This window comes from Hevea brasiliensis, chromosome 15 (genome assembly GCF_030052815.1).
Source record: "Hevea brasiliensis isolate MT/VB/25A 57/8 chromosome 15, ASM3005281v1, whole genome shotgun sequence".
Lineage (NCBI taxonomy): Eukaryota > Viridiplantae > Streptophyta > Magnoliopsida > Malpighiales > Euphorbiaceae > Hevea > Hevea brasiliensis.
The window spans coordinates 62,879,622-62,898,006 of record NC_079507.1 but is presented as its reverse complement, the minus strand read 5'-3'; the positions used below and the strand labels follow the sequence as shown (position 1 = coordinate 62,898,006).

At 30.4% G+C, this 18,385-nt stretch overlaps 1 protein-coding gene across 2 annotated transcripts; it reads right to left on the bottom strand.

Moving 5' to 3' along the window:
* Nucleotides 1–3,582: 3,582 nt before the first annotated feature.
* On the bottom strand, nt 3,583–14,700 carry LOC110638137 (polyadenylate-binding protein-interacting protein 9). 2 transcript variants are annotated; one of them, XM_021788585.2, is made up of 10 exons: nt 13,823–14,700; nt 12,655–12,765; nt 12,490–12,534; nt 9,743–9,815; nt 9,527–9,639; nt 9,345–9,404; nt 9,134–9,181; nt 8,962–9,030; nt 4,128–4,189; nt 3,583–4,020 (listed from the first exon to the last, which is right to left on the bottom strand). In XM_021788585.2, exons 1-10 carry the CDS (start codon nt 14,108–14,110, stop codon nt 3,963–3,965), a joined length of 927 nt encoding a protein of 308 aa, XP_021644277.2. In that variant the 5' UTR covers nt 14,111–14,700; the 3' UTR covers nt 3,583–3,962. The 2 variants fall into 2 exon arrangements, with proteins under 2 accessions (XP_021644277.2, XP_057991870.1); XM_058135887.1 differs by lacking the exon at nt 3,583–4,020 and adding an exon at nt 4,904–4,948 and having other exon boundaries at nt 4,130–4,189.
* Between the last annotated feature and the right edge of the window lie 3,685 nt (nt 14,701–18,385).

The window sequence follows — 18,385 nt, the reverse complement described above, 5'->3', positions numbered from 1 at the left end:
TTATTTTTTCATCATAAAAATAAATTATTTTAAAATTAATAGTTAAAAAGATTCGAATTTAAAATCTTTTCACTTTCTGCACTTTAAAAATGAAAAAATACCAACCAAACTACTCATGATTGGCACAGTAATTGAATTAATATGCTACTCTTTAAACAATACATAAGTCATAGTCAAAATTACTTAAAGGGTTTTTTTTTTAATTATAAAGATTATGAATAGATATATATTAAATTCGATTATTATATATATAGAGTTGGGAATACGCCATTGAAAAATGAAACCATGATAATTGTGTTCAAATTTGAAGGATCTATCATGCAATTTCGTTCACACTTATCTAAAACTATGGTTGGTTGGTTCTTTATCATCTTTCAGAATAGAGCCTTTCGAAAGGCTTTATGAGAAGGTAAACGACAATTTTAAATAATTTTTCAAAAATCATGAAATGTACACCTTTTTTTTTTTTTTGTATTATTATTGAAATGAATGAAAAGGGAATTTTAGTTTACCTAAGAATTCTAGTTTTATAATTGGTTTCCTAAAAAATAAAATAAAATAATTTAAAAGGCTATATATATGTATATATGTGATTTGAATTCAAAAAAGGAAGAGAAATTAAGCTGTTTTAAATGGGAAAGTCACTAGATTTACATGGAAAGTAAAGGCTTAAAGTGAGCTATACAAAAAGTTATTGACTTGCCAAAGAGATAAAGACTTAAAGAGTGCCATTTAGATTTGGTTTTGTTCAACTACAGCATAGCCATCCAAAAAATTTCAATGAAAATTATTATGTATGTTTTACCTTTTTTATCATAAGAAAATTTTACTTAGTGAAAATCAAGGTTGATGTTTTGATTTTGATAATCATTCTTTTAAATTATTATTCATTCTCTCTATTATCTCTTCCTTGAATTATTGTTCTAAAACGTGTAAAGTACAACATAGCAAATTTTCCATCCTCTAATATGGCCAATTCAATTAAAAAGAAATGGTTGGTTAATTTAGGATTAATTGTAATTAAATCAAATGAGTCATCCCACTTTTAATTTTAATTATTGGATTTAATTAAAGTTAATTATTTATTTTAATAAAAAATTATTTTTAATTTAAAATAAATTAATTTTTTATTATTCAATTTAAAATTAATTTAAATTTGATCTATGATATGAAATTGAATTAGACGGTGACAGGTGAATTTATATGCTTGTTTACTTTAAGTGAATAGGGTGAATCTATACGAAATCAATTAAATATATATTTTATTCAATTAAATCAATTGAGTATGTGACATACCGCATTGTTCATATATATTTGATTTAATTACAAAAATTATCATTTAATTGATTTAATTGAATATATATTTGAGTCGTTGAATTAATTTGAGTATTTGACATGATATATTGATTATATATTTTAATCAATTAAGTCTTTAATTAAGTCAATTGAATTAATTAATTTTATTTAACATCACATTAATCATATATATTTGAGTCAATCGTGATAATTATCATTTATTTGATTCAGTTGAATACATATTTGAGTATATTAAATTATTTTGAGTATACGATATATCACATTGATCATATATTTTAGTCAATTGAGCATTTAATTAAGTAATTTGAATCAATTGATCATGTAAAATGTCACATGAGTAAATTGAATCAATTGATTATTTATAGTGTCACATTGATCATATATCTTTTGTGTCAATTATAACAATTATCATTTAAATGATTCACTTGAATATATATTTTAATTTATTGAATCAATCAAGTATGTAACATATCACATTTATAATATATTTTAGCCAATTAAGCATTTAATTGAGGTAATTGAATCAATTAATTATGTATAATTATATATTTTTGGGTCAATTATGAAATTATTATTTAGATAATTCAATTGAATATATATTTTATTCAATTGAATCACTTGAGTATGTGAAATCAATATATTGTAGTGAATTAAGTCTTTAAAAATATATAATTTATTTATGTGAAATGATTTTTTTTTCAAATTGAGTCAATTGAATTTATTTAAAATTATAATATTGATTAACTATTTATTATCATATATACATGAATCAAGTTAATTTAATCAATTTAAATTCATATTGATCAGGTATTCAAATATATTCAAATATAATAAAGTAGCATATTTTATTATTTTCTAATATTAATTGACACATCTAAATAAAAATATATTATTTATTTTGATTTTTAAATACTTTTTTATTTATATTTTTTTTTCTAAATGTATAATTTTAATTAAAAAAAAGAAAATCATTGTTTTATTAAAAAAAAAAGAGAGAATAAATGAGACTTGTAATTTAAAATTTATAAATATAATAAATATAACAAATACAATTTAAAATTTAAATTGTTAATCTTTATATTTTTTCATGAAAATTGTTAGAGGATATTCTAATAAAATAATTTAATTTTTATATATAAAATGACTTTATTATTTCCATTAATCTACATTAAATGTAAATCAAATTTATCGTTAATCATTTTCCTTTTATAATTTGCCAACTAAGCAAAAAAATAGACAGGGACGTTGTTAAATTCAAAAAGAGTGTTTAACTTTACGACTTAACTGAATTTTTGTAAGTATTTAGGTTACTATTTTATAATACACGTGTATTCTGTAACTTGCCAACTAAGCAAAGGCAAGATGGGGTGTCGCTGTCCTGGAGTGATTGATTGGTTGGAGGAGAGATTTTTGCGTCAACTAAAAACAGTTCAAAGGCCAAAAAGTGCCGACTGCCGCCACGGACAAGGAGGCTTGGCCCTCCATTTTGTTTTTTACAACACCTAAAAACGTGTCTTTTCTTGTCATTCCTTTGTTCTTTTCTTTCTTAAAACCACCACAACAGTGAGGACGCGCGTCCCTCACCGCGTCCGCTTTCTGACTACTTCAGTCAGCGTCAACCTCAACATTTCATGCATTTGTTTGCTTTTGGTTGTTTACGATTTCAAAATTTGCCACATATCACTCACTTTCTTTTCTTTTATAATTTATTATTATTATTTTTTGGTTTATATATATGATGTGATTGTTTCTGGTCTTTGCTTTACCAAACTGCTACATTTGATGCGAGGACAAATGGTCACGTTTTGAGGTTTTCAGGAAATATGCAATTGGAAATGCACATTCATTGTTTCAATACTATTGATTCTTTGTTCATAATTATGCATGGATGAATAATGATTCAGAAGGGACCAAATCACCTCAAAAAGATAATCTTACGTCTCAACAACAGATGCAGGAAACCCACCATAACCACCCCACAAGCCAGTAACAAAAGATAAGCAAGTATCATCAATGCAAAGGAGGTTGTTGGGTTTATCTTGGTTTGGCCATTATGCCTTGTTTAATTGTACAGTAGAGAGAGAGAAATCAGTTTTAGCCCTTTTTAACCAAAGGTAAATTCATCTTTTCTCCTACAATTTTAATACAGATGTGCTATCAGATATGCTTTCATGCTAAAATCCTCACAGGTAATGATTATAATGACCGACAATGTGCAACTAATTTCCTAGTCATGTTAAAAGACAACATGCAGACACGTCAAGATTACTACTGCTAATTCCACTATTAACTCCATTAACTAAACACAAGCACTTGTATTTTTCACGAACCAACTCGAATTTCTCAAGTCATTAACCACAATTAGTAATGACAATTGATACCATTATCCAAGTTAACAGATGGGATTTCCAAAACATTGATGGAACGAGATAAAAGTAATCGAGACTGAGACAGTCTTGTGAAAAACTTCAAGTTGAAGCAGGATTACAATACGTTTGAGTCACAGATAAAGTCACTGTTGCCGTGGAAAATATGGAAACACTGAAACAAAAGAAAGTTTCACCATCCCATCAACACAACCAATTCATCTCAACTGGGAATATCGCCAAAATTCTATCCATGGATCTGAAACTCTTCAAGATTAGTTAATGCAATGTTGGGCGAGTAACTCGCGGCCTCACAGGTGTCTTTGATGGACTTACCCTAGAAAGGTATAAATATTTTTTTGAATAATAATAATGACACTTTTTAGTTCAAGCCCTTTGACAAAAAAAAAAAAAAAATTTTTTTCAAGAGTTCGAAGATCATACCGGATGGGTTGGCTTCCTAAGACCATTCCGCTGCAATTCAGAGCAATAATGGCACTTTCTGCCTGCTCAAAAAAGCAAATAGATCTGCATCAAACATTTGCATGATGTTTTTGTGTGCAACAATACAATGTCTAGGTGCTGTAAATATAATGTGGAAATGCCCGTAGATATTAAATGGTAAATATACAATCAATACTCCTGCAACTCAGAATTTGATTATACAATATTTATCATTCATGTAGGATACAAGACATCCTATAAATTTTGACAAAATTATAAAAGTTTATTATTATTATTATTATTATTATTATTATTATTATTATTAATTCCCATTCCTTTTCTTTCCTTTTCTCAAAATAAAAACTTTATTTTTTCCTAACCTAGCTGTCACGTATTATAGAAGGAGATAAAGGAACAAGAATAGAACACGAAATGAGTGAGAAAAGTCCACATAGGTGGCCGAGTGTTGGAGGGAAAATTGGTTAACAGTTGGTTAAGAGAGTCAACTGTTGTAACAGCTCTATTGGCGGGAGTAAAAGTAATAATTAGAGCTGAATAGCTCCTGTATAGATCGTTCAAGATCTGAATCAATAATATTCTCATATTATCTCTCTCTAATTTCTCTGTTCTGTATTTGTTCTCCTCTTCTGTAACTGCTTTCTATCCTACCACTAGCCTAGTTTGAAAAGGGCTCAAACAGTTTATTGGCAGAAAACCATACCACGATTGCCTCTGCAAATTGACATGAACAGAAGAATAGCATACACAATTGATACCTCAAAAATTCTTCAAGCTGCAGATATACCAGTCTCTCCATAAACCTTCAAAGTTATAAAACATGGATTTCAATGTTCATTAACATTGCCCTTACCATGATCAAAAAGAGAACAATATCTAGCCTCCTTTCAAGAGTCTACCATAGTTGATTTGAACAGTTGGTCAAAATCACAACAATTAGTCCAACATATAAATTGTTGTTCCAAGGCGATTACAACTAATGTTTCAGACTAATACTTACAAAATCAGCTCCTTGAGTTACTTGCCAAGCTATGCTATAATGGATCACAAAGATATATCTTTTAAGTTTCAAAATTTCATAGGAAAATACTGGAAGAAATCCAGGAAGAGCATAAAAATCAAGCTCACTATGAGATATATCCAGATGGAGTAAGTACTATGGTACTTGTTGAAATCCCCAACTTCCAAAAATTTTGCTGTAAATTTAAAAAAGTCATTTGGCCAAACTCCAAAAGGTGCTTCCATACACTGTCCACAAAAGACCATTTATTCCCCATCTTGGCACATAAGAAAGAATATTCATTCATTGATAATGGACGAACCCAATTAATACCTAAAATAACAATGAATAAGATGGTGACAGTTATCTCCCATTTATTTCATATAAATGCATCTATTAGCTGCAAGAACTATTCATCACCAAGTTGCTCGTAATAAAAAAATAGAATCAAGGAAGTACACCACAAGAAAAGCACCACATTAAATGGAGCATTGGTGTTTCAAAGCTCCTACCAAAAGGTCTCCAGCTGTTGCCTAATGATAAGCCTTCTCTATATCCTTCAAAAGAATAATGCGCAATAAGATCACTCCTTCATAGACATTCAGAATTTTCCACAGTAGTTTATTCAATAATTAATACTTTGTTCACCAATGGCGTCTTTGATCCATTAGTTTTACCTAATACATGAACTATGGAGAAAGCAATAATCTTTTTGAATGTAGAGCAGTTCCTGTTCAGAATATATTTCATCAGTTATCATTAACCATCTAATTCTATAGGGAGAAACGGATTATAATCATTCTAACCATAACGATTTTCTCCATGTCCAGATAACAAAACCCATCCAGTTTCATAATCCAACAAAGTTAACGATAATTCTTATCTCCCTTAGAGGCACAAGGTACAATAAGGTGCTAAGAGGCATTGGAGCCTAGGCACATGGTTTAGGCATGGATACAAACCTAAAAGAGGGCAGGCGGCAAAAAATTAGAAAAAAAAAAAAAAGAAATTTGCAAGGAAAATTTAAAAAGTTAAGACTTAATATTCATGATCAGTATTGAACCAAATTTAACATCTTCAAAACGTAAGTCCAAAGTCAATAATCTAACCATTACGAAAAGTAACACAAAACAAATAGACTTACCCAAAAAATCAATAGACCTGTTCAACAAAAACACTTAAATCTAAAACAGAAGCCATTAATGATGAATGTCAAAATCCATAACACTATTTTCTAAGAGGACAAAGACTGACGTGTCCTTCATTGAGCAATTTTGCTTCCTATAGTACTTATTTACAGGCTGCTGTTGTCCTAACTTTCAACTCTACCCACAACCAGTCATAAATAGCCTAACCTACAAGTCATCCGGGAGTATCTCTTGCCACTAGTATAATCCAAATATATTACTGTCTAGTAGAAAAAATCCAACAATCAGCAATCATATCAATTACTTTAACCCAATATGAGAGTTGTCTCAGAGGAATTGATGGTTTCATACTATCAACTCAATCTCTCCGATGACATCAAATAGAAAATAGTAGGGTAAAATATTGTACTAGCCTACTAGCCCATATGTTGCACATGGAGAAAATGTAGCACTTTTTATTATTTTTGAAATCATTTTATTCACAATGAGATTTGATAGCTTGATCAAGCACTTAAAATTGAACACATCTGATAATATTAATTTTTCAAAGTTTACAAGGTCAAGTGCATTTTATAAAATTTTGATTTTCTGGATATAATTCAACTCAACTCAAACTAAGCCTTTATCCCAAAAATTTGTGATCGGCTATATGCATTCGCTTTCTCCACTTTAAACGATTTTGGGTTAAATTCTCAGAAATGTATAATACTTCTAGGTCATGTTGTACTACTCTTCTCCAAGTCAATTTAGGTCTACCCCTTTTTTTTCTTTCTATCCTCTAACCTAATGTGCTCTACTTGTCTAACTGGAGACTCCGTATATCTACGCTTCACATGACCAAACCACCTCAATCTCCTTTCTCTCAACTTATCCTCAATTGACACCGCTCCTAACTTTTCTCTAATACTCTCATTACGGACTTTATCTAGTCTAGTATGGCCACTCATCCACCTTAACATTTTCATCTTTGCAATTCTTATCTTAGACGCATACGACTGTTTCAGTGTCCAACACTCACTACCATATAACATAGCCGGTCGTATGACTGTACGGAAAAATTTTCCTTTTAACTTATTAGGAATCTTGCGATCACATAAAACTCCCGTGACACGTCTCCATTTTAACCATCCGGCTTTAATCTTATGATTAACATCCTCCTCACATAATTCAAAAGAACTTAATTTCTAAGTACAAATTCTATTTAAAGATAATAATGGTTCCTTTTTAATTATCATAAAACATTACAAGTACAGTGAAGGCCGAACTGGTGATAGGGAAGGAGTTAGTTTGGATAGAGTGGTACTGCCTCAAAGTAATCACTTTAAATATATCGGTTCAATCCTTCAAGTAGATGGGGGATGTGAGGAGGATGTTAGTCATATGATTAAAGCCAGATGGTTGAAGTGGAGAAGTGCCACGGAAGTTTTATGTGATCGCAAAATTCCCAATAAATTGAAAGAAAAATTTTACCATACAGTCATACGACTGACCATGTAATATGGTAGTGAGTGTTGGGCACTGAAGAAGTCATATGTGTCTAAGATAAGAGTTGCGAAGATGAAAATGTTGAGGTGGATGAGTAGTCATACTAGACTAGATAAAGTTCGTAATGAGAGTACTAGGGAAAAGGTAGGAGTGGTGCCAATTGAGGATAAGTTAAAAGAAGAAAAATTGAGGTGGTTTGGTCATGTGAAGCGTAGCATACGGAGGCTCTAGTTAGACAAGTAGAGCACATTAGGTTAGAGGATAGAAAGAAAATAAGGGGTAGACCTAAACTGACTTGGAGAAGAGTAGTACAACATGACCTAGAAGCATTACACGTTTCCGAGAATTTAATCCAAAATCATTTAGAACGGAGAAAGAGAATCCATATAGCCGACCCCAAATTCTTGCGATAAAGGCTTAGTTAAGTTGAGTTGAGTTGAATAGTATTGTTGTTATTTACCAGCACTACCACTACCACTGCTATAGCTGTCACCATCAATACTAGACATTACTACCACAGCCATCATAATCACCACTACAAACATCATTTTTCACCACCATTACTCATCATAAAGACTTTATCCCAATGAATTCATTTTTTTTTCAGTTGAATTTCAATTATTCAATTCTTACTACTTTGTATCCATGCCTGAAATTCTCTAATGCTTAATTTATTTTCATCAAACAACACACAAGTCAATCTAACAAAGCAAAGAAAGTTGAAAAATTGAATTTTACTTGGATCTCCAACAAGATAAGATTTGAACCTTTAAAAATAAATTTCAAAATAGTCAAGAGACCTTCCAAACCTCTCCACCCATCCATGAAGAAGAAGATATGCAAGAATATGTTGTTAAGGGAAGTTCATTCAAAATTCCAAATTAGCACTAATTAATGCCAAATACAGTCATATCAATGAAGCTATTATTCAATACACACACACATGGAGAAAGGAGAAACCTATGTTATGCTTCAAAATCTGTGTAAGATGCAATAACAGGTTATGCTGTTATGGTAATGATAGTGATTTGGTAGCTATAATATTATAATATACAGATAAACAGATAGAAGGATGGATAAATGGAGAAAGACATTGGAAAAGGAAAACTAAGAATGGAAAGTTCCCAACACAAAGCAGCTCTCAGAATTTACACTCAATTCAATGCTGTAAACATAAACTTACCATGGTAAATTCAACAAAAGCTATACGACTTGAATGGACATGATCGCCCAAAAGCCTCAAGCGAGTAACCTATGAATATACAAGTAAAAAAGGGCAGTCAAACATTGGAATACTTTTTACAGCCAAGTCTTTTTTGCGTTGGAAAGGGGATATCTTTTGGTTCTGTCCTCACCTCACCACATGTTGATTCAAAGAAATTTTTTACTTCAGCCTGAGAAACCTGCACTTAAATGGAGTCATAAACTGGAAATTTAAAAGTCTGAAGGCATAAGTTACAATCAGCAAGCCATATAGCATAATGGCAAATATGAAACATAATGATGAACAAAAAATGGCAAAGAAGAGTATTCTTGAGGTTCATCATTACATATGTTGGGATTTACCTTTTTATCAATATTTGTACAGTATACTGTCCTGGTACACATCTCCCGCTCATCTTCTGACTGCATGCAGTTACAATCATTAGAAAAGCCATCTCCGTGGCATGCAACCTTAAGTACTTGCTAAGATTGCACAAAAATGCAGAAACTAACACAACAAAAAAGGGCCAAAGAGTTATTCACACCCTAGGGAGAAATGTAGGATTCACTGGAAGGATGGCAGTTTTTGAAGGTAAGACTCTAACTGGATAGTAACCTAGCATCGTCCCACCGAGGTTTAAAGCTGCTCTTGCACCTTCTGTTGATAAAATTCCAATATCACGTGCAAGACACGAAAAATGACAATCTTACTTGCATAAGAAAAATGAACCAAATACTCTTAGGCAGCAACTCTAACTCACGCTCATCAGCAAACTCCACAAATGCAAAACGGAGAACTGAATGTGGATCTCCACAGACTCGGCAATCAACAACCTTTCAGTTGAAGTTAAAAATACCAGTGAGATCTCCATACCAAGTTCATGCAGAAAGGCATGTAGTTCAAAAGAGAAAAAGACAAAGGCGATGAAGCCAAGCATAAAGAATTTAGGATTTAATAGATTGGTGATCTTTCCTCAAATTTATAATGTGTTATTTAACCTACTATTTAGACTCTCCCTATCTAGGAATTCCTTTTATTTTGTTAATAATTTTCTTATTTGGGAGTGCTAAGCCTAATAGGACAAGGAAGAGTCTTTAGCCTTAATAAACACTTTTGCAATTTAGTTATTTCCTTTCAGATAATAACCTATAACTTTAGACATATGATAACAGAAATATAAGAATGTAATTTGATTAAGAATCATGCAAGCCTTGAGTGATTTCTCTTTTCTCTTTCCCTCTCTCCATGAATTTTTCCTAATCTTCTGTCAAATCACAAGTCCTTCAAAATAGTTTTAATTTTTCCCATAGCTCCAAAATGCCTAGTTTCATCATTGATCCATCACCTATGTTTGAACCAAAGACCTGGTTTCATGACTCCTTAAACATTTTGATAACTACATATCCTAATACTTGGCAGAGAATACTTTTAAATAATGTCGACGAAGTAATCAACCCTACTAACAAAAGATGCAAGAAAACCAAAAATTTTAGTACTTTACATGGAATATGTAATGAAATTGCAAGAATCTAGCCATCGTAAAAGAATAAGTAAAAAAAAAAATGTTCATCAGGAATTTGTACTAATCTAATCTTGCCATTAGCAACCCATGACCCATCCATAGCAACTCGTGAACACTAGTTCTGGTGCATCTCCAAAATATATGAAAGAACAAAAGGCATAAATTAACCAATGAATATATATATACAATAAACTGATAATTAAAACAAAAAAAGTAAATCTTCCATCTTGGAAAAATTAAGTTAAATGACTATACAAAGAGCATTTTTTTTGTCAAGGATGTTGAGCAAAGCTTTCATCCTTTAATTTGAATAAATAATCTATGGTTAACCAATTAAATTTCCTTAAAAGAAGGGATAAGTTTGCAACATGAAATTGAAACAAAAGGAAGGAGATGTTTGACTGACAAACATTCACTCCTGAAAATAGCTGGTGTCATAACTTGCAATCTCAATGAATTCCCTTGTATTACAAGCAAAATAGCTAGTACATCTGTACAAACTGTTAATAAAACATCAGAAAAACTTCAATATTTTTCTAATGAGACTGTAAGTACATGTATCTGCATATGAGTGTCTTAAAATTTATTTCAACCTTTAAAAGGGCAAACATATCACACCAAAATCACATGTGAAGAAGAAAGGGAAGAACGCTTCACAGACTTATATACACTACAAATACTTCGTAACAGGACGTAAAATTAGTAATTTCAAATTGACAACACAAATAGCCAATCCTTGAGGACATAGAGTAAATACCATAAAGTCAATAAAATGAAGGCACAAATATATTTCCAAAAATTGCATCCAGTACAGGGACCATAAAATAACAAGAATAAGCAGGAACTGAATATTTTAGTTTTCATTTAAATAACACCACAATATTACTGCATCTAGCTTGATTTCAATCAATTTCATTCCCAACCACAGAGAGAGCTGTCTTGTATTAAGAACCTCAACCACAGTGCTTAGCCAGAAGTAAGCCTCGATTCCGAAAATCACAAAAGCACCCATGGGTAAGGAATTTAAGGATTTCAGATTGAGAAAGATAAAATACAGTGAATTCAACAAGCCAAACAAAACATGCTCTACCACTATGTAGCACCTTGTTTAGACTCATTGGCTTTGAATATTTTCAAATGTCAAAACCCATTGATTGAAGCTGAATTCATTTTGCAAAGCCCTAAAAAATTATACTCCATTAATGAAACCTTAATTGGTTTTGCAAATCCTAAAAAATTTATATCTCCACAATGCATTCCATGAACATTTTAAAATAAAAGGTTGTTACTCAAAATGCTATACAAATATCAGAGTAATTAGATTCCTGCTGATTCTCAAAATCAAACTGTTAAGTTTGCATGCTAATAACGTTAATAATGCATTACTTTAAAGTTTTAACTTTGCTAGGTACTGATACCAAAATCCATACAAAATACCTGTTACTTTTTTGAAACTTCTGAAGCACACCCTCAAGCTAAATAAAGGACTATAATATAATGAACTGATGTAACCAAGGAACAAATGACACAGTCAACTTTTCTAGAAAAAAGTTCATTTCGATGAAAATGAAAACCATCACCGCTTAGCACTGAAGAAAATATGAACTCCAAGAGTTTCAGTATATCTACATCCTTCTCCAGTAGAAGGACACTAATTTGATCAAGGAACACAAAAACATTTTGAACATCAAAAAATGTAAAAATAAAAATAAAACCAAAAACCAAAACTAGGAAATGTAAAAGACTGCAACAAAAGCATATTGCATACAATTCAAGTGTTTGGCCAATATAAGGTCTCTCACTCTCACCTTTTATAAAGAACTGATGTAACTAAGGAACAAATGACACAGTCAACCTTTCTAGAAAAAAGTTCATTTCCATGAAAACCAAAACCATCACCGCTTAGCACTGGAGAAAATATGAAGTCCATGGTTTAGAATATTGAAATACAATCAATGCACCATGTGCAGACTGTTGCAACTTACTTGTCCACAACTACTAAACAAGCCAGCAAGCCTCTCTTCAGTTACCTAAATTAAACAGAAGTACTTTATATTAGAGAAATTTCTTAAATCCAGACAATAAAATCATATTTTTATACAGGCAATAATCAAGTTGACATAATATTGATATCAAAATTAGAAACACACATGCTGATCAATGTCGGAAACATATACTGTTCGTCTAATACCATCCTCCTGTTGCGCTCTATAAGCTCTCCCATTCAACTGCCTCTTCCCCTGATTATAGTTGTTTCTTCTCTGAAAAATGCAAAAATGAAATTCACCAATTGAAGCCAGGAAAAAGAGAAACACAAATGTACAATAAGTCAATGACATGGCAGAAAATTCTTTCAAAAAAAAAATCTCAATGATAGTGCCATATATATCTGATTTAGAAGTTATTTTGCATTGATAGAATTAAAAATTTTAACAAAATGCAAGGACTAAAATAGGAAATAAATCTCCATTTGGCTAAGAGTTCCAGCAGCTCAATTAATATTAAGAATTGGACAATAAATGGGAAAATATAGACTAAACCTATAATAGTAATATCAATCCCAAAAAAAAAAACCCAACATATCAACAATAAAGAGAAAGATAAGTATTGAGAATAGAGGTGGGGGAGGGAACAGGACAAAAGCTGAGAATTGATACACCTAGAAATAGCAATGATAAAGCAAATTCTAGTTTAGAATACAATTATAGTGTAAAACCATCATAAAAAGGGAGATCATATATATATACTCTTAATTTAAAAATTTTATAAAAAAATGACAATCGGAAAACCCTAAAACCCTGCTTCCAATGAAACATGGCAATTCAGATATATCATAATAGCACTACAACAAAACAGTGACCAATTTCACAATACAAGTGTAAAAATTGTCATAAATGAATACATGTCAATCAATCATTAACATAAAGAAAAAAATGATAGACATTGAAGCTCAAAACCCATTTAAACTCGAGGCTAAAATGTACAGGCTCAGGACTTAACATCTTTAACTACAACTCAACTCAACTCAACTCAGCCTCTCAACGATTTTGGGTTAAACACGTAATGCTTCTGGCTCATGTTTTACTACTCTCCTACAAGTCAACATCTTTAACTACAATGTACTAAAAAGGAAAGAGTCGAACAACCCATCGGTCCAAAACACGAAAATAAGAGAGAGAGAGAGAGAGAGAGAGAGAGAGAGAGATCAAAACTCATGAGTCAAAATTAAAACTAAAGGAATTGCAGCAAAAACACGATAGAAACATTACAAAGGAAAATTAGAGATGAAAATGAAAATGATCAGCAACAGAACGGTACCCTTTGATTAGTGGGGAAATTGTCATTGCCCGGCTGCTTATTGGGCACAGCAAAATCACTGAGATGAAGATTGTTTTGGGTCTTATTATTGTTATTGTAAGAAGAAGGAAAAAATTCCTTTGCCAACGGATTCAATTTGGTGATCAAATCCACAAGCTTTAAAACACTGAATTCGGATTCCGATTTTGGCTTCCCATCGGAATCCAAATTCTTGGTGGTGTTGTTGATATTATTATTAGTATTGGCAGCCGCTGCAGCGTCACCAGTGATCTCAGCAACCGCAGCCATAAGAGAATGAAAATCGCAGAATTAAAAAAAAAAAAAAACCTTAAAATAGAATATAAAACTTTGTTTATTTGAAATCGACAGCTGAACAAAGAAATAATAAATCAAAAACAAACAATCTTATTTAAAAAAAAAAAAATTCTCTTCAAGTGATGCAGGAGAAAAAAAGAAAGAAAGAAAGAAAGAAAATCTGATTGGAATTGTGCAGAATTGTTAGGCTATAAATAGAGACCCATTAAAGAGATGAGGATAACAGAAAATAATAATGGGATAAAACCAGAAACGGAAAGAACAAAAAATAAAATAAAATAAAAAATGTACGAGAGACAGATAGAGAGAATGATTATTCAATTATTAGTATTATTATTGCGGAAAATAAAATAGGGGAAATAAAAATCGAGAGAGAAAGTTAGGGTTTTTGGAGCTCAGGCTTTGACAGTGAGAGAGAAAGAAGAAGAATAGTTGGATTTTGGGTCTTAGCGTTTGTTTTGTTCTGTTTCTTCTGGGTTTGTTCTGTTTTGTTCGTCCTCTCTGGGTCTGAGAGAGAGAGAGACAGAGAGAGAGAGAGAGAGAGTTGAATGCCCGCATCCAAGTGAGACCCTAAACAGCCTATCTAAGAATTTATAGATTTGGTTAATTATTATTATTATTTTACATTTAATTTTATAAAAAAATTAATAAATCGGAAATACTGACTTTTTTTATTTTTATATTTATATGTCTATATTTATAAATTAATTTAATAAAATATTTTATTATATTATTTTTATTTAATTTTTAAAATTTTATAATATATTTTATTTAATATTTATTTTAATAATAATATACTTATAAATTATTTTTTTATTAAATATATAAATTATTTATCAATAATTTATAAATAATTTAATTAAATATATAACAATTTAAAATTTTAAATATTTATAAATTTAAATTAATTTATAAGTATTTAAGTTAATTTTTAAAAATTAAGATCAACACTTTTTGATATTAAATTATAAATTTTATATTTTTTATAGAAAAATTTTATAATTTTAACTAGAAAAAATTTGTTATTTTAATTATTGAATTAAAATTTATTAATAATTATTTTTTATAAGATAATAATTATAAATATTTAAAAATAAAAAAAAATTCATTAAGAAACAATTTAGCCGCAGAATATTAATCCGCCTTTTGCTTTTGGTTTAATTTTTCATTTTCTAAATTAATTTTTAATATAAAAAATAACAATATTGTAAATATATAATTGCTTTCTTTTTTTACAATATGAAAATTAAAATTTTAGACTTTCATATTGTTACTTACGATCTCTAAGACAACAGTAAACATGTGATTGCTATCTGTCTAACGGTCGGAAATACATTTATTTTAATTTTTGTTATAAAAAATATAAATTACATTTATTATTTTATTTTGCGTAATAATTCTAAATGAATTGAATATATGAAATAAGGTTATACTTTTTTTTTTCTTTTGTACATTAAATATGGGTAGAAGGCCAGCTGGAGTAAGATGACTTAAGCCAAACTTTATGTGACATTTTTGTGTATGATAAAATAATTGATTTGGAGGCTGGCCTGGCATCCAGCTTAATTTAAGTTATATTAATTGTTATAAGTAGAGTAATTATAAATTATTTTTTTTAAATTTAATAAAAAAATTAATTAATTTATGTATGTTGAATTCTATATCAAATTTAAAGCTGAAATGGACATCTCTCCCTAAACTTAAAATGGCTTTATGTCATTCAATTTAAAAAGACTATCAGGGAAAAACTATCAAAATAATTTTGACTATAAGATTTATATTTCATTAAGAGTCCTTGAATTTGATACTTGACATATATTTTTAATAGAATAATATAAATACTTATTTATAATTTCTCTTTCAATTTTTTTCCTATAATTAAATTTAAAATATTTTATAAAATGACCCTCAAGTTAGTGAAAAATACAACTAAGTACCTTGAATTTAAAATAATTTAGCTTCTAAACTTTAATTCTATCAATAAAATGGCCCATTCCTTAAATTTAACCAAATTTGACATTAATCAAGTTAAATTGACTTAATTATCTAGAGGAAGGTAACCTTAAACTCAACATAACAACAAAGACCTTGTTTCTAATTATTTTTACTCTTTGAGTTAAAGAATTTTGTGTTATCCCACTTCTTGCCTTCATGTTATATTGATCAACCCTCGCTTTTTATTCTCATTAATTACCCTCCTCTTGTTGTTATCGTTAATCAATTCCATTGTGTTATTCGCTTTATCCCTTAATTGTCGCCATCTTTAGCAACTTGATTCAGCACCATTGAGTGAACACCATGTCAAGACTCTTAAGAACAATGATCACAGTAGTAACCGATGGTCCGCCTAGCTTTAGTCCAGTGGTAAGGGCACAATGAATCTAGTTCACGTCCCCGATTTGATCCCTCCCCCATGTACCTATCAAGAAAAAAAAAATAGTAGTAATCGATGATGAGCTAAGACACTGATTGTTGAATTTGTGAAAGTTTTTTCACAAATTCATGTCATACATTTTGGTTTATGCTTTTATTTTCATGCATGTTTAGAGAGAGATGATTTGTTTATTATGTGAAAGTTGATTTGTAACTTTATTATTTTTCATTTGTTATTTATTCCTTGTTGTTGGTATGTTAGAGGGGAAGATAGGGGAAGAGAGGAGGTCGAGAGAGTGATTAATTAAGGTTAATTTAATCATTTTATTTTTATTGACATAACTTATCTCTATAGAATATAAAACTTTTTCTTATCAAATTAAAATAAAAAAAAATAAATATTTTAGTTCTAAAATATAAAGAAATAGTTTTGATCTTTACTAAATCTTAGAGCACTTATAAAATACATTTAAATTTTTATGTTTTAAATTAATAGAAGTCACCTTTAATTTTTTTTTTTTTAAAAAAAATCTAAATACACTAATAAAACTGGATATTGATTTTGAATTTCAATAGAATCCAATTAAAAAAATATACTTGTTATCGATAGGGGAGAGCATTCAGTCGGTTCAGTTCCGAACCGAACCGAATACAAAAAATCAAAAAATCGAATCGCTTAAAAATATAAACCGAACCGAACCAATTACCTAAGGAGAACCAAACCGAATCAAACAAAAAAATATCGGTTCGGTTCGGTTCCATTGCAATAAATAGAAAATATTAAAATTTTTATTCTTTTGGGTTGGGTTATGCATCTTGATCCGGGTTATGCATCTTGGGTCTTGAGGTTTATGCATCTTGGGCTGAAAAATTATTTTTGTCATTTTACTATTTGGTTTAATCGGTTTTAACCGATAAAAAATCGAACTGAACCGAAAACCGAATATGTTCAAATTTTCAAATCGAACCGAACCAATAAAACTAAAAAATCAAACCGATTGAATCGAAATGGCTCGGTTCAGTTCAGTTTTTCAGTTCACACCGAAAACTGCACAGCCCTAGTTATCGAGCAACCTGGGTCCAAAATGAACCAACTAACCCGGCCCGCTATAACTCAATCAAACTCCGTTTTGACTCCAGTGAAGGTGGAGGAGACTACAGCTAAACCCAGAGGCGAGCTACTGGATCCTCAACCTGAGCCAGTGAGATAGATCTGCGAAGGTATGCGCGATTCATGTTTTATTCTATGCTTTTCCGTCGATTACTAGAGAATTGTGATCTTAATTTACCCTTTTTTATTTTTTTATTATTTATTGCTAAGATTGTGGCATGGAGAACACTTGAAGGCTGGAGATGTTATCCAGAGCCGAGAGTGTGGTTACCGTATTCTCTACAAGAAGCACACTCATCGAAGTATTCTCTCTTTGTTTTTTAATTTATGTATTTTTTTTTAATTTGTGTATGTTAGGATTTAACTCCGCCTAAGTAGTTTGCGCTTAGTAGGTTCCAATCCCAGATAAAGGAGAAGGGTTGCGGTAGGTGGCAACTAGCATAAAAATTTTATCACACCTTATGATATGGATTCAAATGAGGCAAAAAAGACAGTTAGTCAAGTAAGAGCGCAGGCCTTTGAAAAGTTATATGAGAAACTTGGAATTGAAGAAGGGGAGAAAGATATTTATAGATTAGCAAGGAGGAGAGAAAAGAAATATCAAGATCTCAATTAAATTAGGTGCATTAAGGATAAAGAAAGAAAAGTATTGGTGAAAGATGAGGACATTAAAGAAATATAGAGAAATTATTTTGAGGATCTCTTTAATAATAGTTAAAATGTTAATAGCGTAAATATAGACTACAGAGCAATAGAAAAAAAGG

What these genes read in the sequence shown, in the direction of transcription:
- LOC110638137 (XM_021788585.2), bottom strand. Translation starts at nt 14,110, where the DNA reads ATGGCTGCGGTTGCTGAGATCACTGGTGACGCTGCAGCGGCTGCCAAT. An exon ending in TTTCCGACATTGATCAGCAT is followed by an intron (nt 12,535 to 12,654) that starts GTGTGTTTCTAA and finishes TGTTTAATTTAG; the next exon opens with GTAACTGAAGAGAGGCTTGC. An exon ending in TTGAATCAACATGTGGTGAG is followed by an intron (nt 9,031 to 9,133) that starts GTGAGGACAGAA and finishes GTATATTCATAG; the next exon opens with GTTACTCGCTTGAGGCTTTT.